Raw genomic sequence first — 27,394 nt, forward strand, 5'->3', positions numbered from 1 at the left:
GCCCATAATTGCTGTGTTTATTTTTAGTCCACACTGGTCCGTGTTGAGCTATTAAAAGAAACATGAACATGAGGCCTTCTGCTAATTACTGTTGGGCCAGCAGACCCTCACTTTCCCTGATTGCTACCATATGCTTACCCACTCAGAGAGGAGAGTCTCATCTGTCACCTTCGCTGTCTCTCAGTGGTTTTGCTGTTTATGTTGCTCTGCGGGATGGCACTTTGCTGCAAGTGTGTGTTAAATGTCTGTTGTTATGGCATAAAAGTGTAAAAGTTTAATTTTGTGGAAAAATGTTGATAAAAAATCCTAAACAAACCTAAACAAGATAATTAGGTTTAATATAGGCATGAAAGCCACTATCTGCAAGACAGATTTGTTTGTAATGGAAGAGAATCTCAGGGCTACGATTTCTATCGCTGCCCTTGAGTTCATGTTATGTGCCACACTGATTGTCATTTCACAGGATACACAAGAAGACAACAGATGAAGCAGATAGTTATTACAGAGCCATTGCTGGCAAGTATCAGTAAATCTGGTTGGAACACTTAAGGAGGCAGTAAGTAATTGGGTCGATTTAGACCTATTTGTGGTCAGAGGGAGGTTGAAATAAAGCAGCAGAGGCGGCCATCTTGCTGAAGTTGTGAAGTTTACAAAGGTTTGATTGCAGTAGGAAGCTGGTTGTGTGGATTAGCAGATGGGCCTGGACAAAGAGAGTACACGCTTCTGTTTAGTCTTAGAGGCTGTTGAGGTGCTGCAGACATTTGATATGACGATTAGAGATCTGTTAGTGAGCTTGTCCCAAACTGAAAAGAGTAGAAAACGAGCTATTAGATTAATCAAAACCTCAATAACTGAACAATAACTAAAAAACTGGGATTCTTCTTCTTTTTTAAAATAAAAAAAATTATTAATATGAGTTATAGCCACTAATTTGCATTACTTTTAATGTGGATGTTGAATTGGCACAACACTTCGCCGTATTTATGTGTTGATATAGGCACTTTACCTTGAACTAGCTCTTTCATTTCAACATTTCCTGATTTGTAGCCACTTGTTTCTTGCTGCTCTCTTGTCCCTCAATTCCAGCTTATGCTGCTGGTAACATGTATGTCAGCAGTGAAGCAGGAGCTGTCATGAAGGTGTCTGGATAATGTCAGACAGCCCAGGCCCACCCGCCTTGCTCTGCCCTGATGGATTGGGTTTCCGCCTCACCTAGATGCACACAAAAATGCAACTTCCTGCAGAAATTAATCATTGAGTGGGGGAAAATAGATATTCGCAGGAGAGCAATGCATTATACTTCTCAGACTTTAGAAATGTCAGAGGGAACCCAAAGGCAGACCTGTTCATGGTCAATATCCAAAAGAAAAGCCATAACATGAGGATGACTTGGATCTGGCAAGTTTAAGAAAATTGATTATGACTGGCAATTAATTTGCTTGATGAGGCTCGCAGTGTGGAAATCCTAACTTGTTTGGTCAGTAAATAGAGTGGAATTATTTGTTGTTTAAGACATGCAAAAAACTATAAATAACCTGATACTAATCTGTTTCGTTAGTCCTGAAATCTAAATCCTGGGCTGCGGTGTAGTAGCACACCATGTACTGTTCTGTTATTAATGTGACTAACACTAACTTATTATTCTACACAGTGAATAAAAAAGAGAAAAAATATGTGTTAGTTGTAACAAAGCTGAGATTGTGTGGAGTTCATCCAATAAACAATGGTATAATGGTATATAATAGTCACAGTTTGTAAATGTCATTAGATCTACCACAGTTACTGAAATGGTTTAAACTTGTGAAATTGCCTTTAACGTGCCAAAAAGATACAAGGTTTCTGAATATTTGCAACTGCATAAGTATTTTGTTAACACGCTCTGATCAACTGTTCATGGACAAGGAAGCTTAAGGCTGGATATTACCCGTTTACACCTCTGTTAATCCCCAGGCACTGCCACCACCCAACTGCCAGTCAGCTCAACAAAAACGAGAAGCTGTCCTCACATAAAATTGGTTCCCTTAACACATCTTCCCTATTTGTGCATTAAAATATGATTTGAGAGACGCAGGATCAGTGAATATTTGTCATGCTGACTTGAGAAAACCCAGTATGTTGTATATTCAGACCAGGTTGATAGCAAAAGTATTTAATGGGACACGAGGAAAACGTGACATAAAGAAACTAAAGAACAAAGATTTGATAACTAGGAGACTGATGATCATGTTGTGGCAGCATCTGGTAATACTTTGTAATAATGGCTGCTAACCCAGGTTATCAGGACTGCATGATGTGGATTACTCTTTTATCTTAGCATTGGAATCTCAAACTGTATGCTTTGTGAGAGCCTTAATTGTGGAAAACTCTGAGCTTTTTTTTTCTTTTTGGTTTGGTCTGCGGAGGAAACACCCAGTTGTTGCAGAAATGTTAATATCTGGAGCGCGTCAAGAGCTTTTCTTGCCACTATTGCTGTTGTTTGTCTTTTCACCCCTGTGGAACATGGTGTGACTTTATATGGTTGAGGTAATCCTTAAATGTGCCGTGCAGATGTACAGTAGATTTCATTACACCACTTTTTTGCTGTTTGCGTTAAGACATTTTGCTTTGGCATGCATTACCCCTCCGGATATAAATTATATTATATAAATTATGTGTTAATTTTAACAGTATGTTGATCAATGGTTATATCATCATTGACAGTCATTGCAATAAACAGACTTTTTGTAATTGATTGTTACAAGGAACAAACATCTAAGCAAAAGATTTAGTGGCATCTAGCGGTGTAGCTGCAGATTGCAACTCACTCGCTTCACCCTTCCCTTCCAAGTGCGATGGAGAAACTATTGTGGCTGCAGAACGCCCCAATCTAGAGCCAGTGTTTGGTTTGTCTCTTCTGGGCTACTGTAGAAACATGGTGGCTCTAGCAGCTCTATGAGTTTGTATTTTGGTAAGTTCTATGGGGTAAATCCTATGCTATGCTATGCTATGTCAGTATGCTAACATGGTCACAATGACAATGAGAACAGGCTAATGTTTAGGAAGTGTTTACCAGGTTCATCATCTTAGTTTAGTATTAGCATGATAATATTTGCTAATTAACACTGAACACAAAGTACAGCTAATAAACCCAAGTATTGGACATACTGAAATTTAGACTTGATGGTGGCACTAGATAAAAGCTCAGAGGTTAATCCTGAGGGGGGCATTAATATCTGCACCAAGACAATCCATCCAATAATAACCAAAAATGCCAACCTTGTGGTGACACTATAAGTCAGAGGATCACCAAAGTTGTTAGAATTCATTCTCTGGGAACAATGAATGTATGTGTAAAATTTTAGGTCAATCCATCCAGTAGTTGTTGAGATATTTCAGTCTGGGTCAAAGTGGTGGACAGATTGACCAACACTGCCACGCTGCTAGCATAGCTAAAACATATAATATTTATGCATATAACAGTATAACAAGTATAACAAAAAGCAGATCTATATGTCATTTTTGTGTGTGTTAATATTCATATACAGCACACAGACTCCAGAGGCTGTGGTTATGCTGTCAGGCTCCCTTTGTAACCAGCGGGGGCCACAATGCTGGGCCACTGTTACCACCCAGACAGCTGTTGTAAGCAGATGAGCAGCTCAGCATGATGAACACACCTGACGGCGCTCCCTGTGGCTCTGTTCTCTCGGGAGCCTTGCAGGCGGCTGGAACATCGGTTTGGGCAACGCTCCAACAACAACACGGAAGTCAACGGAAACCAAGTTTGAAAGCAAAGCTCATAAAATCACCAATCACACTTTTATGTTTGCTAACAGTCTGCTGCCACTGAGGAGAAGCCCCTTTAATGAGGCTGTGCTCAGTTATTCATAACGGATGGCTCAGTAATAGAAAACTGCTGGGGTGCAGTTGCATTGGTTTCACATTTTTGAATAATAGCCAAACCACTGAAGCTTAAAAAGCGTGCAAGGTTGTTGCAGTACAGCATGAAATTCAAGACCTGAGTGTTCCAAACCCAGTATCTGGTCTCCCTCCAAAGAACTGGAATCCTCTCCGACTGGAATCAACAGCTAACTGCGTGAGACACTCCCAGTTCCTCTACCACCTCCTAATCTTCCTGAGAAACCAAGGTGGGACTCTTGGGTGAAAAGGTCACTGTCCCCCAGCATTCCTAGCTTGGCAGGGGGGCAAGGGTTGGGTTGAAATGGAAGGGCAGGGTGAGGTAAGAAGGGACATTTTAAGTCCCGGGGAGGTAACTTAGTTGGGTTTGGCCCTTTGGCTTTTGTTGATGTTTTTTGTTGTCATTGTTGACCAGACTTAATACAGCATTCCTCCTGGCTCTACAATGAGTGTATACTGGAGAAAGGTAGCAGTAAGGGGGAAATACGACAAAACAGACAGGTTTTTAAATCTTATGGGAAACAATAGAAGGTAACCCCCGGAGCCATTTTGGGCCCTCGTGGCCTTCAGGGCCTTGAGCAGAAGACTGCATGACAATGGCAGTAAATAGGCAGAGAAAACGTGAGCTACCTGAGAAAAGATTTACTAAGTACAGCATTTACTTTTGAAGTTAACTACAGATTGTTTTTAAATAAAAACATAGAATTTGCAGATATAATTATGTCACTTATGTAGCTGTGATACTTAAGGAGACTTTGTATTGGGACAGACAGTTCACTGCCACACTTCACTCTTCCCATAATTAATTTGTCTGCTCATCTCAAATGAACACTTCCAGTATTTCAAACTGATTATCTGCTCACCAAAAAGGCCTGGTTTGTCAAAATCCTTTGAAAACCTCCCTTCAAATGAACTCAATCAAAACAAAAATTCATTAGTTTGCCTTAAGTGACATAGCCAGAGCTAATGGGGTCAAGCTGTGGTCAACTGAAGCTTCACCTCCTCGTCTCGCTACTACTCAGCTCTTGACGCAGTCTCCCAAGGCAGATCTTCACAGACAGCTTTCCCATCGTTACAGGCCCGCCTCGCTCCACCTAGGCTGCTTTTAAAACAGATAACAGGTAAATGGGTTGTTTTACCCCGAAGGCTTCTGTCACTGAAATATGGATGTGTTTGAAGTGCTGGCCCCTACAGAGCCAACGCAGAGGTTACATGTTAGGGTATGAGCAGGATCAGTCATTCTGCTGGCGTTATCACTAGTTCGTCATGTCTGCTAAAGCTTGGTTAAATTCCTCAGCCCAAGATTACTATCCTCAGGTCATTGCTTGCTGCTGAGTTTCTCTCACTGCCTTTTAAAAATGCCCTCTGTGCTGTGTGGACACAAACAAATATGCTAACAGTGGCTCTACGGTTGTTTGATGCATGGTTTTGGCTGGCTTTATGGTTATGAATTTGGCATGCTCTCATAGGTGCAAGAGAAACAGTGGAATTACTCTGCTGCCCGCCCACCACGAGGCATATTTGTCTCTACATGTAGATTTTCTGAAGTAGTTGTGTCTGTTATCTGAAGTTCCACATTGAGAGAAAGAGACTTTCCTTTCTGCCTCATTCGAACAGGAGAACTGCCAAAGCTCCATCCATCAGATAACCTTTCTTCTTTTTGTTTTTTGTTTTGAGTCAGGCACATAAGAGGAACATTTTGCTCGGAGCATTTCTATGAAGTTGCCAGGCAGAGGTTTTTCAAGGCTGGCCCAGGGGAGCAGATTATGACTAATGAGGTCCAAGTTAACGTGACCAAAGGAGGCAGCTGGCGAGGAACAGGCCCCAGTTTAAACCTTTATCGTGAGATCTCTCCGTTGGCCAGACTGAGGGACAAACCCACAGGAAGTGCATCACAGCCGACGCCAGTCACGTCCGCCAAAAATGAGCCACAGTGACTTATAAGGAAATCTGAGCGAAGACGAGACATTTGGGTAAAATCTTTTAATTTCAAAAGATGTGTTCAGTACTTCGGCCATTTTACTCTGCTTGTGTGTACACTGCAATCAATGTTGCCTACAACTATAAGAGGTGATATATGTGATTATGGCAGATGGTATTGTGGTTTCATGTACCTCAATTGATGAGGTGACATACAATATATGCAGAACACCTGTTCCCTGTCCCCTGTGACCTCAGTTTTGTTTTTGTGCTCATGTTTTTACAAGACTGTATATAATTCACAAGGGATGATTAATAATGTGATGTTTCATAAACAAAATATACTCACAACTACTCACTGTTATGTTCAGTGATAGATATAGTAAATAAATGCCAATCTTACATTTTGTTTTGAACTGAAATTTCACCATGTATTTCCTTCTATGTAATGTATAAAGAAGCTGACTGCTGTTCCAGTATCAGGTCTGGTCCCATGTGAGGAGTTTTGTTTTCCCTCCTGCTGCTTTATTGAAACCCCTGTTGTCATAGCTGACAAACAGAAATAAGTAATCAGTAATTGTTTTGTGGTTCTGGGGCCCCGGAATCAATTATTATGCCTCCCCAGCAATAATTTCCTTGGTTGATTTAAACACAAGCTCCCCCTAGGCAAGTCATCAGGGCTAATTGAGACCTGGGGAGCTCCACTGCAGGACGATGCTGGTTTACAACAATGTGTTGTGGTGCTGCAAGGTGTTGAATGTTTTTAATGTTTTCATTAATTTAGGCGTTGCTGAGGCTGTGATTATGCAGGATACTAATGTAAAATAAACTCTCACACCCAAAGTTAACAAAACATTGCTTGATAAGACATTTATTGAATTGTGCACAATTATTACAAAACTCCAACCTAAAGAACATATACCTGGTTCCCTCCTACCGGCACAAGACAGTCATTCATAGTGCCAAGGTGAGAGCAGCAGGTGTGGGAATAATCTGGGATCCACCCAGTTAGCCTGGGCCCCTATTCACACTCCGCCCTAAGCTGCCATGCATTGTGTCCCGGTGACTGAAGAGGAGCAGAGGAACAGGACAATTATGACATTATGGCTGGGTGGCTGAGCAGCAGTCCCAGCTGGCGAGAAACAGAAGGGAGGAATGGGCGACCAGAGAGCAACACTTCCCACAGGAAAGCAATCCACCACATAGAAGACTATGTTTTGTCTTCATCAGGGGGGCATGCTGTAACGGTGGACCACTGTGCTAGGAGGAGGGGTGTAACAATTTGATCAAGCAGTGATTAGATTTAGCTCTAGTTCTCTCAGCAAAGTGTTTTATTACAAAATCTCACATTCAGCCAGTGATTTGATTCAGTTTGATTCATTTTCCTTTTTTAAAAACATTCAGGTCTATACATGTAAATTGTAGAGCGAGTGTTTGTGTTTGTGTTTGTGTTTCAGTGACAACTTAGTTTATTCTCCTGACATGTGAGCCAATCCCAGCCTGTGAAATGTATGAAAAAGGCAAATTTAGCTCATTTGACAACTGAAAAAAACATGTAAGCGACATGACAAAACAAAGCAATGATTTAAGGGTGGATTAGCCTACCTGGCTGCGTCCTGAGTCCATGTAAATACTTGAAAATCAACACCATAATGTGACTTTGATGGATTTCTATTTTAATTAATCCCAACTTTTCATACTGACGTTGCTGGAGCTTTCCAGCAGTGTCTTACACAATGCCCAAGGAACACCCATATTTCAAACACAATGATGATGAAATAGACGTTTGTCTTGACAGTCATTGATCATGTACCTAGGAGAAAGTGTTTGTGCATCACAGCTCAGAATATGTGCTACAATTGATGGCCTTTTGATGGTATAAGTCACCATGCTGAAAGATTCATTATGTTTTTTGTTAGTCTTACTCTCTGTAATATAACCGCTTATTCCTCATAGTTATTTGTCTATAATTGCTGTTCCTCCAAATACCAATTTTAGGAGGGTTTGGTTTCTTATGATAGCTTAATATTTATTGATGCAGTGTTGTAAAATGTTATATATTTTATATTTTCAGATATGTCATCTGCTCTTCCACCATCTAAGCCGCATTCTCGTTTAGTTCCACTCCATCCAGCTGTTTGTGTCTCTCACGTCATTGCCTCATCCTCTAAACCTGACCACTTTGACATCAAAGCAAAGATGTGTTGTTCCCTCTCCACGCTGAGGAGAATGTCATGGGAGAATGACCCTAAGAGAGGCTAGTCCAGCCCCAGGACGACGTGGAGCCACCTGAGAAGAGCAGGTCAGTGCATTCCTCTGTGTCTCTGCAATGTAAAGGCTGAGTGGCCTGATGCAAAAAAGCCATCACATGTCTGAGAGAAAACTGGTTTTACAGTCACGTTGGGGCTATAGTGTCAATGGATGGTAACATATGACCAAACATTATACATATAACGTTAGTTCAGGCAGGCCACGAAGTCAAGCTCAGCTCTCAATTCCAGCTACATCAGCTGATCACAGCTAATCATAAACATGTAAGAACTGTACACAGTCAGCTGACGGCTCAGCTGATTCCCTCAAGCATCCAATTGGCAAATATCATTCAGGGCGCCTTATTTAAGCTGCTTTAGCCTGCCTATATTTGCTGCTTCCTCTACAAGCCGTTTTGCAATCCACCTCTACCCCAACACCTCCTTTAATGTTGTATCTAATTAATCAATGTCATTTTCTGATTGACATTGATGATGCTCTATTCTGTACCCTGGGGGGTCTCTGCTGCCACTCTCCTTGTCTTAAACCTTTCCATGTATGCACATGGAAGGGCAGGGAGGTGTGCCAGAACAGAGCCATACCAAATCTAACATTCTGCTTTGGAAAATAAACAAAAGTGGTCCTGACTGAATTGTTGTTTTGGAAGATCAATACCACTCTCATGACTGCATGCCAAATAAGAAGCTTCCATACAGAAACACCTGGTCAGCACCCACTGTAAAAATTCCTGTACGTAATTTTCTATTTCCTATAACATAAGACAAGAGCACCAAATAATTAGCAGTGTATCAGTGTCGCTTTAGGCTAAAATGTCTTTGGAACCTTTCTCTGATATGATTTTAGACATTGCACTTGCCATCCATTTGTTCTGTAACGGTACCGTTCACAATGACCCAGACTATGACGTGGGGATTTTTTATTTTTTTTACTGTACAGTTTTTGAGAAAATTGAAGTTTTCGCAAATCACAGGGTGTGATTTTATATTTTAAAATGAAAACTCAAATAACTTGTTGTTTTTTTGTTTTTTATTTCGAGTTTTTGAAAAAAGAAAATCGAATGACCAAAAGATACACTGACCCTTTTCTGTCACTTTGAAACAATTTGAATTGAGTCAGCTATAGTAGCTATTATTCTTTTGTCTATTCATAACTGTTATACAATCCTCTGCTGATGCTCCCAGAAAAATCACATCACCACATCACTTCCTGTGGATTTTATCAGTAAACGGATGCATCCAGCTCTTGGTGTTTACAACAACAAAAGCTTTCATCAACAAGGTATGGGCTTTGTTCATCAGATAAGATAATGTCAACAAATATTAGCCAAATTGAGGTGTATATCCCAAATCATCAGTTGATAAAAGTCATTAAAACAGAGTCTTAATGTGGATTGCAATAACAAACTTGTATACGCCCGGACAGTCACTCTAAGTCCTTTTTGTTAAGGGTCAGTGTGTCTGCCCTCTGCTCTGTCCAGTAGCATACCTGAACTGACGCTGTAAGTAATAAAGTAGGACCTCCTTTGATCTGATGTCCCACCCAGAGGCTTCTCCCTCCGAGCAGACAATACTCTAATTCATTACTGGACCTGCCTCTTCAAAGCTCAGCCCCTCTGCACCGGGAAACTCTAAACTTAGGCCCCAGACACCCACTCACCCCCTGGGCACTGAGGTGTTGGCTGGATGAGTCCACATAAGTCACGGTAGCCTGCACATATCCCCTCCTTAGCCCCGCAGCACCACACCTATCCCCCCAGGTGACAGGTGGATTATTGGGCATGGGTATTTCTGCATTCTCCTGCCCAGTTATAAGCACACCCGTTAACCGTGGGAAAATGTCACTTAACATCAGCGGAGATTCTCTGCAAATTTCTATCAGATAGTTACTGTGAGGTGTTTTCAGCGTTTCTGTGTGGTCAAATACAGACTGTGCGCCAGTCCAAGGTGGGGCCACGTTATAAAAACATGAGAACTTTTATGTTTATGTTCACTTGTGGATGGAAATCAAAGAAAAATCAAAGTAGCATCACTTAGCATCCCTTGCCCTTTTATCGTGTATTCAAAGCATCACTTTACACTGGCATGTGTTTGTTGTTGCAGTGTAATCCCTTGTTATGACCTCAAATGGGCTGAATGGCTGGTTGGGCACTCAGGAGACCATTGAACCACTTGACTAAAGCACAAGCAGTTTGACTTGTTTAGGAAACGGGTTCTGTTATAATATAAGTGTTTGTGTTTGTTGCTGATCAGTAACAAAATTCATTTTGCACCATGATTTTTGTTTTGGCATTAAGATTGCAAGGCCTTCACATATAAACAAGGCTTTGCTTGACTTAACATGTTTTAATTTTTAAAGCACTTTGGTTGTATTCAAAATACAGGGATAAATTTGCAGTAACACTGAAGATTAACTTCAAGTACTACAAACCATTATTCACCATATAAACAGCGATATGCTCTTAGATAACTTGATATGCTGAAGAGCGGTTCACCCCCTGGGTGGTAAGAAGCTTAAAGTGTCAAAGAAACCTGCACATCTCAGCATCTCCTTTTTCTTCCCCTCTCTCTCGCTCTCTCTCTCTCTGTGTCTCTTTCTCTCTGACCCTGTTTACCCACCACTTGCCAAGTCTGATGTCAGCCCGCTGCACACAGGGTCCCAGAGCGAGTGTACAGTTTCTGTTTTGACACCCGTTCCTAATTACACATGTAAATGATTGATCACCTGGACTTGGCAGAGGCAGCAGAGATGGAAGTCCTTGTTACATGATGGCCCTGCGATTATGTCCAAGTTCAGGACAGTTTCTGCTGCCGGTAACGGTGGAAACAGATACCTGCTATGGCCCGAGAGCTGGGAGATTAAGTTCTGAGCACCCGCCATTTGGACCAAAGACTCTCCCTATTAGCGGTCCTTGAGGAGCAAGTTGCACAGGTGCAGCTAGGTATCTATGGCTCTTTGTTTGGTCTAATCCCACACAACTTAAATCAAGACTCACTGCTTGCAACTTTAAGCCGACTCTGCGACACCTGAGGGGCCTGGCCGCTGAAAGCAGAACTCAGCTACTTTTGTGAAATGTGATTTGGCTAATTGATTTTGGAGTGGCCAGTCTAGAGTGCCCGGGGGGGAAAAAGTACAGGGATGGACTGTGATGGAAGCCCAAGGTACATCCTTTATGCAATACAGGTGGTGAAATGAACCTGCTGTTATTAGACCTCTCTGCTTTCAGGTACAAAATTATACTGAATAGAAAATACAGACATCTCCGCTCAGATTGTTAAGAAAATAAACAGTGACCTTAAGCCAGAAACCGTGTAATGCTTTTACAGATGGGGTGAGAACCTCTTTTTTCCCAGTTCTGCCCAGCAACAGCTGTTGGTTCGTTTGTGCTTTGACTCAGGTATGGAGCCAATCTGAGGGCCAGGAGGGTTTTAACCCCAATCTTCTCTTCACAACCTGGCACACATGGGCTGTGCAGCTGCACTTCCCATTGATCTACTTGGCTGCCTGGATTGCTGGCTGGAGGGAGATAGATTGGAGGGGAAATGGCTTAATTGTCCTCACTCTCACTGCTGGAATGCAAATAGCCCTCTACCACTGGCCTCCTCTGTGAGGAGAGCCCCACATTGAGAAACCAAGGTCCTATTCAGTGTGGTGAAGAGTAAAAAAAAAAAAAATTGTACATAAAAAAACACATGGAATCATTGTTCCACACTGTTTTCTAACTTTGTGCCATGGTTGTATCAGACAGGTAGTTTTCATTTTTTATAAATTTGACATTACCTGTTTTGCTTTTGTCCAAAAAAACCCCAAAACTATACCATTCATCAGCCAGAGGTCAAACAGATAGACAGGTGAAGGGTCATGTGGAAAAGGCGGGAGATGAAAGAGTTAAATGTTGAGGCGTATGTATCCTGTCTGACTTTGATCTCTGCCTCAGGTAGCTCTTTCATAGCCATCAATCTTGGCCAGGAGCTGATGGGAGGTTGCTCCCTCTGAGGACGGGCTTGCTCAGACTGAGACTGTCTCCGTGCCTTGACAGAGCGCTGGCATAGCATGTCAGACATCCACACTGCGCTGCAAGTCCACGACAGATCCTCAAAGGTGTTTCTCTTTAAATTTTCCTCTTGGTCTGATTTCAATCTTGCGTGTATCAATTCTGTTTCACAGGTTTTTTTTTTTTAATTATCAAAAGACACTGGTGATATAGGGCAAGAATGCAGGCAGGCAGGGATGCGGAGGGGGCGTGTATTAGTGAGGTTCAAAGATGTTATGAGCGAGTCTCGCTTTGATGTTTCTTGGCAGGCTTCAGACAGCAACTGACAATCTGATGATCTGGGAGCCCAGGCCTTCTTAAATCCCCAGCCCATCCTGGCCCCAGTCGTCTAGCCCTCCAGTGACAAACGCTTTAATATGACAAGGTTAAACACCTGAAGCACTGCAGCAAAATGGTCACAACGAAGCCGGGGTCAGGGGGGCAAACTTAGTTGGCTTAGTGGTTTACTGTTCACTTATTCATGCTTGTTTTACACAACAGGTCTCGTCTTCCTTCGTAAATTTATTCTCACGGAAGACTATGTTAAAAGGTTAGGGTTAAATATAGCTATAGCTATAGTTATATCAGTTTTTTTTATGTTAACAATGTATTACTTGACTACTTGTCAATAAACCCAGAGAATATTCACCTGACTCTTTAGTTCCCTTCGGCTCTGGAGATGATTGTTGTTGTTGTTTTAGTTTGGTTCAGTCTCACTGCTCTCATCTGGCTCGCTTTTTAGACACAACGGGCAGCAGTTTTCACTGAACAAGCTCTTAAAAACACTGCGTACCACCTGCTCAGAACCAAACAACAGAGACAAGGTTAGCCAGTAGCTGGTGAACATAGTGGAGCATCTAGCGGCTAATGAGCTAGACGTTTCCTTTAGAGGTTGGTAGAGACCAAAAACAGAAATAAAAGAGTCATTTTTGTGTCAACTTGATGACTGTAAGTTCAACAGACCTTTTTCACAGCAGTTATTTTAACATGAAATGAGCCAGTGCCAGACAGTGAGCCAACATGCAGAATAGTAATTGTTAACACCTTGTTTACCCTACTATTTCATGTCAAAATGGCTGCTGTGAAAAAGGTCTATTGGACTTACAGTCATCAAACTCTTAATTAATCCTAATGTTTCCCTAATGCTAAATGCTGGGTGTTTAAAGAGGCAAGTGTGTCTGCTAACAACCTATAGGTCCAGTATCTAACATAGAGGAGGATCTATTGGCAAAAATGGAATATAATATTCATAGGTATGTATTTAATAGTGTATAATCACCTGAATATACCTTAGATTGAGCGGTTTATAGCTACAGATGCTGCAGGTAGCCTGCCATGGAGTCCATGTTGAACAGCCATATTTCTACAGTTGCCCAGAAGGGACAAACCAAACGTTGGACCACACTGGTTTAAAGGTCATTAAGTGTGCTTTGTCACTGTTTCTTTTGTTTTTGCTTTTATTCGAGGCTGGGAAAGGAGACATGGTCAACTTTCCGTTCCTTCACAAATCAGGTTACCTTGTTGGGTATTCATTTTTATATTTGTTTTCTAGATCAGGGTTTCAAATAAATAGGAAAAATATGTATTATATGTATATTTGGAAGTATAAAAAAGAATGAAAAATTCCAGGATAAATTGTAATAACTTAAATTACTTTAGAAGTCCTTGAAAAAACATAATATATAATTTCTACTATCTACAGTACTTTTTTTTATATTTACAGTGCAGACTAATGAATTCCCACATGTAACGTACTCCTGTGCTTCATGATGGATAGCAAAACAAATGATACATACAATAGACACATATCTTAATATCAGTTTGCCAAGTTTCTCTCTGAGAGACGCTGTCATTTGATAGGCAGCGTGGTACAGGCTAGGCGCTGCGGGGCCATTGTGTCCTATTGTAGGTCACAATGGAACTTAACACTTGACAGAGCCAGGGCTTGTTGTCAGGAGCTGAACTTGATCCTGTCGAGTTGTTCCCATTGAAGAGCTATAAAGAAAGGGCTTTGACCTCATGGCTGTGCAAGGTCTATATCAGGCCAAATATTAATTCTCTATTCATGTATAATAAGAGAGCTGCTGTAGGTGTTTGAACTTTTCTGAAAACCTGTTTTGACACGTAAGTCAAATGTTTCTTTTCTAAAATTCTCATAAAGCCAGTTTTTGATGTCAGATAAGCGTATTTAATGGTAGAAGACTTGTTTGGAAACTGTCACTTAACCTGGCAACCCTTCCTAGGTGACCTGTCCTGCTGCTCAGACAGATGTCCTTGTCATCCCCATCACCGCTGGCATCTCAAAGTGGCGCTTGCCTCGCACACTGTTGCCCTGCAGACCACAAAAGGGGGTTCACGTTACCCAGAAGGGCAGGTAACATCAGATGGATAATCCTTGGACCTGGTAAACCGGTCTTTTAACAGGACCTACTGTCTTAACCTGGCAACCCTGAGCCATGTGTCATTGTGTGTTGATTGGGTGTGCATGTGTGACTCCCTTGGGCAAGTCATTGTCCGGTTATGTTCAGTATTTCCACCTCCGTCTGTCAGCTCATCTGCTCTCAAGAGAGGGAAAACAAAAAATTATAGAAGTTCTCTTTTAAATGATTTTCTTGTCCAAACATCTGCAGGCTTTACAGGGATTGTGAATCTTTTTATTGTTTCTAGAGGAGATTTTTGGCCTGAACACGTTGTCTGTGCAGTCTTCATACTTCATTTTCTTCACACATGGCATCAGTAGATATCCCTTAGAAATACTACAGGAATTAAACATCAGATGTCTCCTCAGATGCTTGTAAACAGACAGTTAACAAACCCAGCAGCCCTGGCAGTTCATGGTGCCACTCCCCCAGCTGTTTTGACCTCAGCTGAACTCACATGTCATCTCAGCCACCAGGCCTGGCAGGATTCTCTCACAGAGACTGAAACTATCTTTCTTTACGCCACTCCTCGAGCCGTTGCCACCCTCTTGTCGCCCCACTGATCCATGCCAGCTTCCAGCTTTTGTTTTTCTACCCGCCTCCCCCGGTACTGGGGGCAAGATTTACAGTGGAAAAATATAGTATATTTTTTCCCCCCATGTTGAGCTGGGGAGTCTGGAATGTGTGTTTGGGCAAGATTTTGCGAGGAGTGTGAAAAAACAACAGAGCTGTAAACACCAAGGGTAGACCCAGACTGGCTTCTTTGTTCCAGATGTGGAGCAGGCACACACTATTAGTGCAGCTCCAGCCAAAGCACTGGGCTGTAACCCAATACACTGCCACTACTGTCCCACTGCCTGTCCATCAGATGATCTCTCAGCATCTGTGTGGACAGGTTACTGTATGAATCTGCAGTATTTTGAATGAGAGCAAACTGTGTGTGTGTGTGTGTGTGTGTGTGTGTGTGTGTGTGTGTGTGTGTGTGTGTGTGTGTGTGTGCCAGCGCCCACAGTCAGAATTGGTACCAAATGCGCATTTGAGCCGCAACCAGACGACTGAGGAAGGTTAGTGAGAGAGAGAGAGAGAGAGAGAGAGAGAGAGAGAGAGAGAGAGAGAAAATCAACAATGTATAATTTAGACATATGACTGCCGTTCTCTACAAATGAAGCCGTTTAAATCAGATGCCCCGCGTGACACCGAGCTCAGGTTGCACCAGAATGGCTTATGCGCGTATTACGGTTAAAGGATTCCAGACGGGTTTTTTTCCCCCCTGAGTTGCCAAGGCCTCTATATGCAACCAATCAATTAAAAGTTTAAGTCTAACAGTCAGCGGCAGTGGGCGATGTTGCTGTCATCCGCTGTCTGCTAACAATTATGCCAATGATGAATCCAACGCTCGAGCTAAAAGACCAGACACACTCCGGCATTTCCCACGCGCACTATTCACTCTGTCACTTTTTTTTCGATCTTATTGTCTCCTCTCTTTTTTTTTAAATTCCGCCAAAATGGTGACAAATACCTGATTAATTTGGCTGATTTCATTTCCCTTTTAAATCCAAAACAGTCGGACTCTTCTAATTGGCCAATAAAAACCGCGCTTTGAAGGCTTTCCATAACAATGCAGGTAGACGGGGAGTGAAAGGTCATGCATAATGAATTATTTTTTTTATATAATATATAATAATATATTATATATAACAATATATAATAATAAAAAATGGTAAATGTACCAAAAATGCAATAACTTTTAAGTGTAATGTAAAAAAAAATATTTATTCTTGACATTTTCATTATTTGGAGACATATTGCTACAGATAAAAATTATTTATTTTTCAGAATTTAAATGATTTGTTCAAAATTGTTTTAATGAAGTTTTGATCTTCCTTTTAGTTCCAACACTGCTGGAAATTAAGAATGGACACACACGTATTGTATTCAAACTGTATTTCATTTTGAATTATCATATAGGTTTTAAAAAAAAGATGAATATAGAAAAATAATTTAAAGGAGTTCAAGCTAACAGCAAATATAAGGTTTTCAACAAAAACTTTATATTTTCATAAACAAGGAGTTCTTTAGTATTAATGTTTTAATTACTGTTTAATATTTATTTACAAAAAAATGGAAAATTTTTATAACTCATAGCTCAAATACATTCATTTTAATAAAAAGAAAATAATTAAAGGTTGACACACTTTTGGAAATTGGGAAATCTTTATTGAATTTAAATCTTTATTAAAATTAGAAATAAAAATAGAAACAAGGAATTGTATTCCCACTTACGTAGTCCTCAACCCAAATCAATCAAATTTTTCAACTAATATAATTTACTGCACAGGCCTATATTTCATACAGCAGAAACAGAAACTACAAGTGGAATAGAGATTACCCAAAGTAAATTATATAATAAGAAATAATGCAATAAACAGGTTTTCTTTTTTAATCAGCTGAACTGGAGGGTAAACATTTTGATCTGTATGTGCCAAGAACTTCACACATGAGTGATGTTGATCATGTGACACCGGTGAACTCTCTGGGCCCTCAGAGGCTGCCAGCATAGGGATCAACACACACACATAACAACAGCAACGTGGCTGCACTTGAGGAATGAGACGCCGGCCGTGCAGATATTAGTGTTCCTGTGTGATGGCGCCTGGAGGAAAGATTAGGCCGTTCATCCTCTGCACTGCTGCGGCTCCTCTTCTGCTCCCCGGTCTGTCCTGAGGCAGAAAACAGTCATAGAAAAACACAAATCCTATTGTTTGCATTGGCTTTGTTGATGCAAAAGGATTGAGAAAACAGCCGCCTTGTACAGTGGTAATGACAGACACCTGCTTTACAGTGAAGGAAGTACAAAAAGCTTGACTAATCAGAACTTTCATATAAAAGGGAAGGGAAGGGAAGCCGATGATTCATATGGGCAGAATCATATCCAAAAGTATAAAAAACTTACATAAAAAGTGATCTATGATGCATATATCTGGTTTCATCTTATCGTTATAATGAGCAAAAGTGGGTTCTTTCTTTAAGATATTTTCATTTTTCTCATGTGTTGTCCACACTTTGATTCTGTGATGAATATCTGGTGGGGTAATTGTGTTAAACCACACCTCAGTTTCAGAACTATCATAGTGCACTACCAAAGTGCACACAGGTCTTTATATGTGTCTATTATGTGGTGAGGTGAGCCTGCGATAATAAATCCTGGCATCCTGTCGGGGTCGTGGACTGTCAGTCTGAGTCTATATAGTCCTCAGCTCGGGCCCCAGCAACAGAGGGTTACTTGTAAAACATGATGTGCCAGTGGGGAAGATCACAGCCGCAGTATTTGCCTGGGAATGTGCTCTTGGTTTGTACAAAAAGAATGCTGTCACTCTGCATCATAGCTGCTTGATGGACAAACTCGACTGGTCTGTGTGTGCAAGAGAGAGAGAAAGAGCATGCTGGGAACACACACCTATGTCAGACACACCTCTGCAGACGTATGCCCATGTACAGACGCCAGTGAGTCTGGGCTGCATTCAGGAGTGTGACTGTATTTAACATCCCTTTGCGTGTATTGAGTACAGCCATGGCGAGGACTCATCCCTGCCCTATGACTGCAGGGCTCGCCTTTGTTCTTCACCCCTTATACAGACATAATTACAAGCCTTAAAGAGCCTCCTCACCTCGCTTTCTCTCTCCTTCTCTCTCTCCTCATATACTTGTGCCTACACCTTTGATTTGCACGGTTTTGACAGATATGCAAATCCCAGACTCAACCCCCTGCATTCATCTGCTGAAGTGCCTCACAACAGAACTGCACATATATGCCCATGGGCCTCTGTGTCTTTCAAAGCCTTGACTTTTGTGTTTATCTTCATTTTGGCCTCCCTGATCCCATTCATCTGTCGAAAATTGTGACTTTCCTATGCGCCGTATGGCCACAGAAGTTGTTTTTTCCACTTATAACAGGCTCTAAACATGACACCTGCTCCTAGAACGGAAAAATATAAATCTCACTGGGTGCCAACTGCAAATATTGCTACCATAATCCTAACACCAATAATGTTGCAGTAAATTCCTAATAGGCATAACCACATGCTGCATTCTCTCATGATATAATTTCCCAGTGACGATTTACAGCTGCAAGGCCTTGTGTGTGAAGTCAGAAACTCACCCACAGTATGAGGCCTCTCAGCAACCTTTTTTTTATTTTTTTTATTGTGACTGAAATTTTACTATGATAATAATTTGTGGCTTTGTTCTGGCTGGCTGCATGGCTGAGGCCTGTGGGGAATCGGGAAGCAGTCCAGCCCCCAGCAGGCCTTCAGTGCTGCTGGGTTCCCAGTAGTTTCATGCAGGGTATAGGACATGACCAAAATGATGGGGTTGGACAGCAACTCAGCACCGCGCTCAACCCACCAAACACTCTGCTTATAATTTGACTGCAGCTTACATGTGATTTAGCTGAGGTGAAATCTGTATCAAACTGTGCTATAACACATGGTGACTCTATTAGAGTTTGTTTAAAACGTAGCTGCATTGGCAGGAAATCCACTCGTTTCTCCTCCCACTGTGTTTTTCTCCACCTGTGGATTTACTCTGCTTGAGAGTGAGTCAATAGAGGCTGAAATATGGAGACAGGCTTGCTCTTTGAGCCTGTGGTCACCATTTTCTCCCCACACTATATCCACATGCACCTTACGAGTTCTGCTGACTCTACAGTCTGCACCACAATCCTGGCTTTCTTTGTCAGGTTTGTGTTTGCCTTTTTGTTTTATAAACTCTGACATTTAGTTAGAAATCATTTGAGTGACATGTGTGTAACTACCCTGGTCATAAAGAGTCCAGGCTTTATTCTTCCCATGAAGTATCATGGGACTGCGTGAAAACTAGTAGACAAACAAAACAGTTACAATGTGGGCTGGATATTTCTGTTTCATATAAAGATGAAATCAAACATCCTTTTGGGTCAGAGTCATTTTTCTGTCTCTGCATTTGCTTTTAAAGTAATAGTTATGTAAATATTGCACTTATATTACAGTATTTATCCAACTGCTCTTTATTAATTATGTATAAATCCTGTTGTTATTTTTTTATTAGGGTTACTGTACTTCATTTACTCTCTAATCTGGCTAATTTATGCGTTGAAACTAGGAATGTGGAGTGTTGAATGAACAGTAAAATGTGAAGTTTTTCTTCTAAAAACTAAAACAACCCTGAGTCAGCATGACCGCTGAGCCACAAAGCATGCTTATGTAATGCTGCGTGGACACAGTGTAAACAACCAAGTTGTCTGTACATGGTAAAATATATCTGATTCATCTGTTTTCGATTTTTCTCTAAAATGTTAGAAAAATACAAATATGTGAGTGTTTGTTGCAAAATTAAAGGCGCACTATTCCAAATATCAGAAAGTGCTTCCTCAGTAAAGCTCTTTAATGGTGCATTAATTGTTCATTAGCCGGTGCCGCAGCGGAAATAGAGGTTTTACTGCGCTGTTTGCCATCTATTCGATTCAGTTAAAACAGGATTAATGATTAACTTGGCGAATTATTACATTATTAAAGCGATTATTTAAATAACGGACATTTAAACTTTATTTCTAGTGGGAATTAAGCGCACTGACTATATAAACGAAACAATGTCGAATTTAATTTTATTTGAGTTATTAACACCAGATAAGGGTAAGCCTAATAGGTCTAACTTTAATTTAGATGCATTTGTCAGTTCCCTATATATCATATCTATATAAAAGAGCATTGCGTAGATATTTGTAGTCATTATCGTACCTCGTCTTTTGAAACTTAACAAAATTGTCACAATAACAAATAAAATTCCTCCTTTGCAAAGTAAAAATACATTTATTTAGCCCAATTTTCCACAAGTTCTAAATCTAATAAAAAAAAACAGTCTTGTCCTGTGCTTTAACGGATTTTTATTTGACGGTAAACGACCTGGTGGCATTCTGTCATACACTAGAATAAAATGTCTCCATATGTCCAAATGAGAGATTATTTCATAACCTATGGAAGGAGGTCCCTGCTGGCTGCAGAGCTGCATCCTGTATCATATGTTAATGAAGTTAATGGTGGAGCTCCAGTGACAGCTGGCTGCTGAAGACCAATCACAGAGCTCGCAGATGGAAGGCAGTATGTTTGAGGCTCCGCAGGCAGGAGGTGTTTGAAGAACCATGTCAGCTCCTCCAATGATGTAAAGGATCCCTTTCGCTTTTATTCGATTTTTTGCCTCCTAAACAGTTGTGAACATGCACGCTGTAACTTATTACTGCGGGGGACTTTTTTCCACAAGCAATGCACTGGACTTAAGTGTGGATTTGTTCCGAGTTTTCCTCGCTGCCCGACACAACTCATGAAACCCTCTTCAGAGCGACGGGTTTATGGACTCGCGTATTAGCTAATGATGTCTATGGGTTTCATGCCTGACAGTCTGAATGCCTCAGATCCCTCCAAGTCGGCCTTTCTAGAGTTTGGCCACGGACATCCGGCACACCAGCAGCACTCCCCAGGACTCTCTCACATTTACCCCGTTCATGGCTTGCATGCCGCTGGGCACTCACAGCACGAAAGTCCTTTTCCTGGCAGCTCGTCCTATGGCCGCTCTTTGGGCTACGCCTACCCCGGCGCGGTGAACCATCATTCCCCGTCTGCTTACATGTCCTACCAGCACAGCAATCACAGCAACAGCAGCAGTCTGGCCCACAGCAGATTAGAGCACACAGGTATGTGAGAAAGTCAAAACGAGCCGAACTAAATTGTTATATCATTAATGGCTATAAAATTCTGATTTCCCATCTGGTTAAGCACAATTACGCACAAGGCGCCAAATTTCCTGACGTGTTCCTGTTTGGAAAAATAGCTCACTTTAATAAGTCAACAAAAATAAGTCTTTTCTGTCACATATGATGTATAATATATAACACATTGCAAGCTGAATTAGGCGTGGGCGTCAGTAGCCATAATCTAACTAAATCACTAATGTCCAAACAAGGCCTAGCGTTCAACCACCGCCTCCCAGAGATGCTCCCTCTTTACCACTCATCTTATATAATGAAGGCAGATGGTGCCATAAATTTTATTGACCATAATTTTCTGTGGGTAAGTTCAATTATGGCCCGTGTAGCCTGGGCCTACCTCAGGAGCTCATTTCTACCCTCATTGTTAGTGCGCATTAACAACGATTCCAGTAAGCAGTCCCTTTATATTTGTGGACTTTGGGGAGTTCTCCTGCCCCTCTCTTTAAAAATGATTCTTGTGGCATTGTTTGTTGTCAAGGTGTGAAGGTAATATTATGATCCAGTTAACGTGCAGATAACAAGTGTTGTCAATGCCACGTGAGTCCCTCACTAAAGCATTAAGCCTAAAATAAAGCAGACTTGATTTAATAAATGTGTAATCAGACCTTTTATGGCTATGGGATTTTATGACACTTTAATATGATTTAAAACGCACAACTTAACTCACAGTTATTGGCTTTCAGGCCCTGAGACTGTTGTGTTTATAGCATGCAGTGCAGGGCCTGTCAGTTTCAGTATCTAGCACTATATTCCCTGTTTCTGAACCATTTATTAGTGTTCTCGTGTTGTTTGAGATGGTAGATTTGTTTTTAGGAGGTTAGGAAAAAGATGAAACTCTGTTCAGATATGACCTGTCTTTGACCTGACCTACAGAGAAAAGTTATAAATCAAAAATGTCCTTATTCAATCACGTTTTTCCCCCCTCTGTTCAATCTTCAAGATCGCGAGAAGTCCACGGCAATTGAGAACAGGGACCTCCGTCTAAATGGCAAAGGAAAGAAAATCCGGAAGCCTCGGACTATCTACTCCAGTCTCCAGCTGCAGGCTCTGCACCAGCGCTTCCAGCAGACCCAGTACCTGGCCTTACCGGAACGCGCCGACTTGGCGGCCAAACTGGGACTCACCCAGACTCAGGTGGGGCCCTAACTCACCCAGCAGTCCTGAATGGCTCTGGGGGAAATGTAGAGTCAAAGATATGTGCATTATATTAGCCTATTATTAATGAAGGTAATTGAGGAGGTTGTCCGTTTTCACAATCACTCAGCAATTAACCCGCCAGCCTAAAATATCAGGCCTGCAATATTTAGCATTTAATGACTTAATAAACAGAACCACTAGACTGATATTTTATAAGTGAATTTATCCAACTTAGAGCAGGCTGAAGAAAATATTGGTGAGAGAAAGTGGATGTTGACGCGCTTGAGGAAGGAAGCCTCTTATCTGCTGTATTATTGAGGATCGCAGCGCTTCTGAAGATCAAATGAAAAACCAAATTGTTGTGATTTGTAACTCGATCCTTTAATGCATGCCTTATTTACTATACTTAATTTTGTGGCTGTGTTTCTTTTGTCAGCCCTGGTCCCTGAAGAGCTCTCAGTGAATGAAGCACGACCGCAGTTAGGAAATTATCTTAAGAAAATAAATAAATCAGGAATTACAGGTCTGCAAATTAGGGCTTGTCCGCTGTTTTGTTTATTATAAAATATAATTTGTGGAATTAAAGCAGTCACTTATAAGCTTAAATCGAATTTATTTATTGGTGTATTTATTGTTTGCTTGTCTCTATATCTCGATTGATTGCATTTGGTTTGTATTTTGGTTGTGAAATACAAAATAATAAATTCAGGTGCATGCGCATTTTGAACACAAACAGGTGCACGTGTTGCTGTCAACTTCTCAGTCTCAAACGTCACTTTCTGCCATTTCATCGAGAAAAAAAACAGATAAACAAATGGATCGACTCTGTCATCTGAGCTGCCTCCTACACATTTTTCTTAATCCCTCAACATCTATCTCAACAACTCTCTCCCAATTATGCGCCGCCTCTTATGCTTAGATCTTTATAGATTGATTCATTCGGCCTTTTGGTGCAGTTTACGACTATTCACACCATTGTTCTCGTGTAAAAATAGCCATCTTAGCTGGAATCAACAGAAATTTCAGTGACCCACCGCAGCGCGCTTTGGGCTGTTTTTATTTCACAATACTTTTTAGTCTTCTGATTGTTGCTGTTGCACTCATGCACCATTGGACTCATAAAACAGCGAACAATAAGAGAGCTCAGTTTTAATGGATTACAAGTGCCACTCAGCCATGAGGCTAAATGGCCAACAATGGGCCAGTAGTAGGGCTGGGATTTGCAAAAATAACACAGAAAAGATGAGAGTTATGAGGAGTTTTCCCTTTTATTGCTCCCAAATGTTCACATTTCAGGCCAATTCTAAAAAGTGTATTGAGTTTAATTGGGGGAAATATGCTCATAAAAAAACCCTTCACAGTATTATTTCCTTTATATTACTGCTGATTGTTAACCACAGTGACAATTATCTGCATTTTCTCTTTTTTAGGTGAAAATATGGTTTCAGAATAAGCGCTCCAAGTATAAAAAGATCATGAAGCATGGCAGCGGATCAGAGGGAGAACATCTCCACAGCACTAGCTCCATCTCCCCCTGCTCGCCCGGGTTGCCGCAGCTCTGGGAGGTCTCCATGGCGAACAAAGGAGCCCAAATGCACCCAAACAATTACATGAACAGTTTTGGTCATTGGTATCCAAACCACCATCCTCACCAGGACGCGATGCCCAGGCCACAGATGATGTGAGTGGATTGTTTTACGGGGTCGTGCAGGCCAGGTGCTCGGGCCTATATGAAGCGCACTTCAGACTACACTGAACTTGCTCTCAAGGCCTCTTCTCAGAACTGAATTGTGTTTAAATGCGTGTTTTAATAGAACTTTTCCTGTATTTGTGTGTGCGATTTGAATTCACTCTTCAATGATAAAAATTCGACCAGACATCACATTTATTTTTCAGATTTGTTAACAATGTCAGTGAGACTTCTGGTGCACGGTCACAACTCACTGAAATGTGGACTCAGTGTGTGCAGTTTAGCAAAAGACTCTGGATAAAGGCTTTTTAAAGAATATATTATGTGCGTGGGTCTATTTCAACGAGTTTCCGCTGCATTTTCCAACAAATGCTATTAGCGTTATGCAAATAAATAGCTGTTGGATTGGCTATATTGTGATTGATTTCTTGTGTGACATGTTTGCTTAAGTTGCTAATCTGTTAGTGAAATGTTTTCATTGTCAAACATATTGGAAAGCAAAGGAGCGTGTGATGTTATTCCTCAAACTGTTTCCAGAAATGTAGATTAATAATCTGCCACAGAAAAGGCTTTGTGATCTGGGGGTAAAATACAGTACCTCAACACTGGCTACTAAATGTACAGATTTGTATTAACCAACACAATGGTCAGTCTGTGTGATAATTCATAGCTGGGATGTCAGCTGTCTTTTGTCCATCACCACGAAAACCTGCAGATCTGCTTGGATTTCCACAGTCATGTCTCAAAACGTTGGTATTGATTCCTATATATATATTGGTTGCTTATATTTGTTTCCACTATTCATTTTTAATTCAATTTTAAAATGATCATTAATTTAAAGGCAACAAAATGCCCCTTACTTGCAAACACCAAAATACTTCCCAGTACGGTGAATCAAAGAGGGTGCTGCGTGCCACTTTTACGCACGGTGGTTGTGTTCTGTGTAACTTTTACGCATGGACAAAGGGGCTGTAACGACACATGCTGTCAGAATAGTTTCTTTGAGTACTGGTGTCTTTTTTTGTTGTTGTTGGTTTAAGTTCAGTTTGTTATTTAAAAAGACAACACGTTTTAATCACATTGGTTACAGCTGTGCGTATTCTCTCAAACAAACGTACATTTTTACCTCTAAAAGTCACCAGAGAGGGGCACATGCCGTGAGAAGAAGGATGTGCACGCAGGCATTTCGACGATATTTTCCTTCACTCTCGCCTCGAGCGAGCTCAAAACAGAAAACCTCGCCGTTGTCACAATAAAATGACAAATGGCCTGCTATTCCTCCAATAAACTGCGCCTGATTTATGGTCGTTTGCACTGATTTGCACATTCTGGCGTTTACACTCTTTAAACACAGAGAATTAGTTATTTATATCTTCGCAAACACACATCCCACAATCTTGGCTGATCTCGATTAAATGGGGTGTTGAGCTCTGATTAATGACGCCGAATAATGCGTTTAAAAAAACATCCACTAACTTCTTTTTATCTTTTTCATTCGTCACCCTGATGTCTTGGCTGTCTGGCAAACATTAGATACAATTTGTCTGATGTCACACAGACACACAAGGACTAAAAAAAATAACTAACCAATCATACATGCAGGTTTTGTGCAGCCATTTTCTCCTAATATTACTGGTATTAAATTTATATTTCTATTACAGGTGTAACTCTTCAGGGCTGATGTCATTTTAAAGGGCCATAACATCCAATATTTAAGTGTTATTCATAACTCATGCTTAAGCAAAGGCGTCCTATCACAATGCACTCAAAAAGCTAGATTTTACCATATCAACTAAATGCCAATAAATTAACCGAACTTTAATTGTGCACTTTTCTCACACAGATTCGCTAGAGCTGTTATTTCTAAGATGAAACCATAATGTTTTAATACAGCAAAGCCACTCTGGATGCTCACAAATATTATTGCAATCAAAGACAACACGCCATACCCATTTTTAACTACATTCAAGCTGCTATGACCACCGCGTCACCGTTCATACAGGCTACATACAGTCCTGTCTTACCTTAGTGCAGCCTTGTTCAGGAGGTCTAAAGCCTGCAGTGATGCTTCTCTGAAGAACAAAGCCACATCAGAGCCCTGTGTTTTCACTCCTCCAAGCTGATTTTCTCACATAACGACAAGCATTGTGTTACATTAACATCTCGTTCTTTATATATATGTATACACCCCTCGTGCCCTTTCCCTCATTCCTGATGATTATGTGCCTTGTTAAACATGCGGGCCCTGGGAAAGAAGAGGCGAGAATTGCTGAACCAAGTGACGGGGCATCAGGGAAAATTATAGGCAATTTCACATCTCCAGATTAGAATAATGGCTTGTGGAGTTGGACAGACAGAGTAGGACCTTTCAAACGGGAGGGCAATTATCATGCAGGCAGATTGGAGAGAAAGTGAAAGGGCTCCTCGTGTAATAGACAAGCTAAGAGGAGAGGACTGAAGGCTGGGAGATGGGCTGAAGGGTAATGATAAAGGCAAGTCTGGCTGTATCAATGCTGTGGATGGTCGGAGTTATCAGATACGAGGTGTCTGATGGGTTTTAATTGCAGGATAGCAATAAGAGGGAAAATAGCTTGTTATTAAATCGCAGTTTCTTTGAATGGACGAAAGGCAAAGCAGGTCTCTGGGGTGATTATTGTTATTAACTTGAGTGAGCTGACATCTCGGGTAATTGTGAGCAGCTTCCCTGTTAGAGAGAATGAATGCATGATTTGGTTTCATCTGAAGGAAGGCTTGACTTGGTTTGGGGTATGATGCCACACACACACACACACACACACACACACACACACACACACACACACACACACACACACACACACACACAGATTTAACTGGATTTTTTTCCATCTTTTGAAAGCTTTTCCAGTTTTTGTTTGTTTGTTTTGGCTGATTCTCATTTCTGGAGGCAACATTTTCATTTCATGTAGGTCAAGGTGAACTCATGGAGAAGCCGAATAGGGGAAGGTTTTATCAGGATGTGATGACTGTTCTGTGAAGCATCGGCCCTGGCCTGAGGTCAACCAGGGTTCACGGTTCCTCAGCTGTCAAGGATGCCATTCTCCCTTCATTTCATCCCAGTTTAAAGCAAAATGGAGACAGTGAGTGATCCTAATGCGACCGAGGCTCGGCCCAGGCCTGGACAAAGTGTTGGACAGCTGCTGGAAATCTTTCCATGGATGCATTTCAGTTCCCGACCTCCATCTCAACCC

General features: G+C 41.2%; 1 protein-coding gene and 2 long non-coding RNA genes across 3 annotated transcripts; 2 read left to right on the forward strand and 1 right to left on the reverse strand.

Moving 5' to 3' along the window:
* Positions 1–4,859: 4,859 nt before the first annotated feature.
* On the forward strand, positions 4,860–16,974 carry LOC127373588 (uncharacterized). The gene is made up of 4 exons (XR_007886923.1): positions 4,860–5,870; positions 7,892–8,119; positions 12,023–12,186; positions 14,362–16,974. It is a non-coding gene; the product is annotated as an uncharacterized LOC127373588 (long non-coding RNA).
* Positions 16,965–26,325, reverse strand: LOC127373587 (uncharacterized). Its single transcript, XR_007886922.1, has 2 exons — positions 26,189–26,325; positions 16,965–17,258 (listed from the first exon to the last, which is right to left on the reverse strand). It is a non-coding gene; the product is annotated as an uncharacterized LOC127373587 (long non-coding RNA).
* dlx4b (distal-less homeobox 4b) lies at positions 17,273–24,574 on the forward strand. Its single transcript, XM_051418198.1, has 3 exons — positions 17,273–21,262; positions 22,278–22,471; positions 23,905–24,574. The coding sequence occupies exons 1-3, from the start codon at positions 20,941–20,943 to the stop codon at positions 24,157–24,159; spliced, it is 771 nt and encodes a 256-aa protein (XP_051274158.1). The 5' UTR covers positions 17,273–20,940; the 3' UTR covers positions 24,160–24,574.
* Positions 26,326–27,394: the final 1,069 nt, after the last annotated feature.

This window comes from Dicentrarchus labrax, unplaced genomic scaffold (genome assembly GCF_905237075.1).
Source record: "Dicentrarchus labrax unplaced genomic scaffold, dlabrax2021, whole genome shotgun sequence".
NCBI lineage: Eukaryota > Metazoa > Chordata > Actinopteri > Moronidae > Dicentrarchus > Dicentrarchus labrax.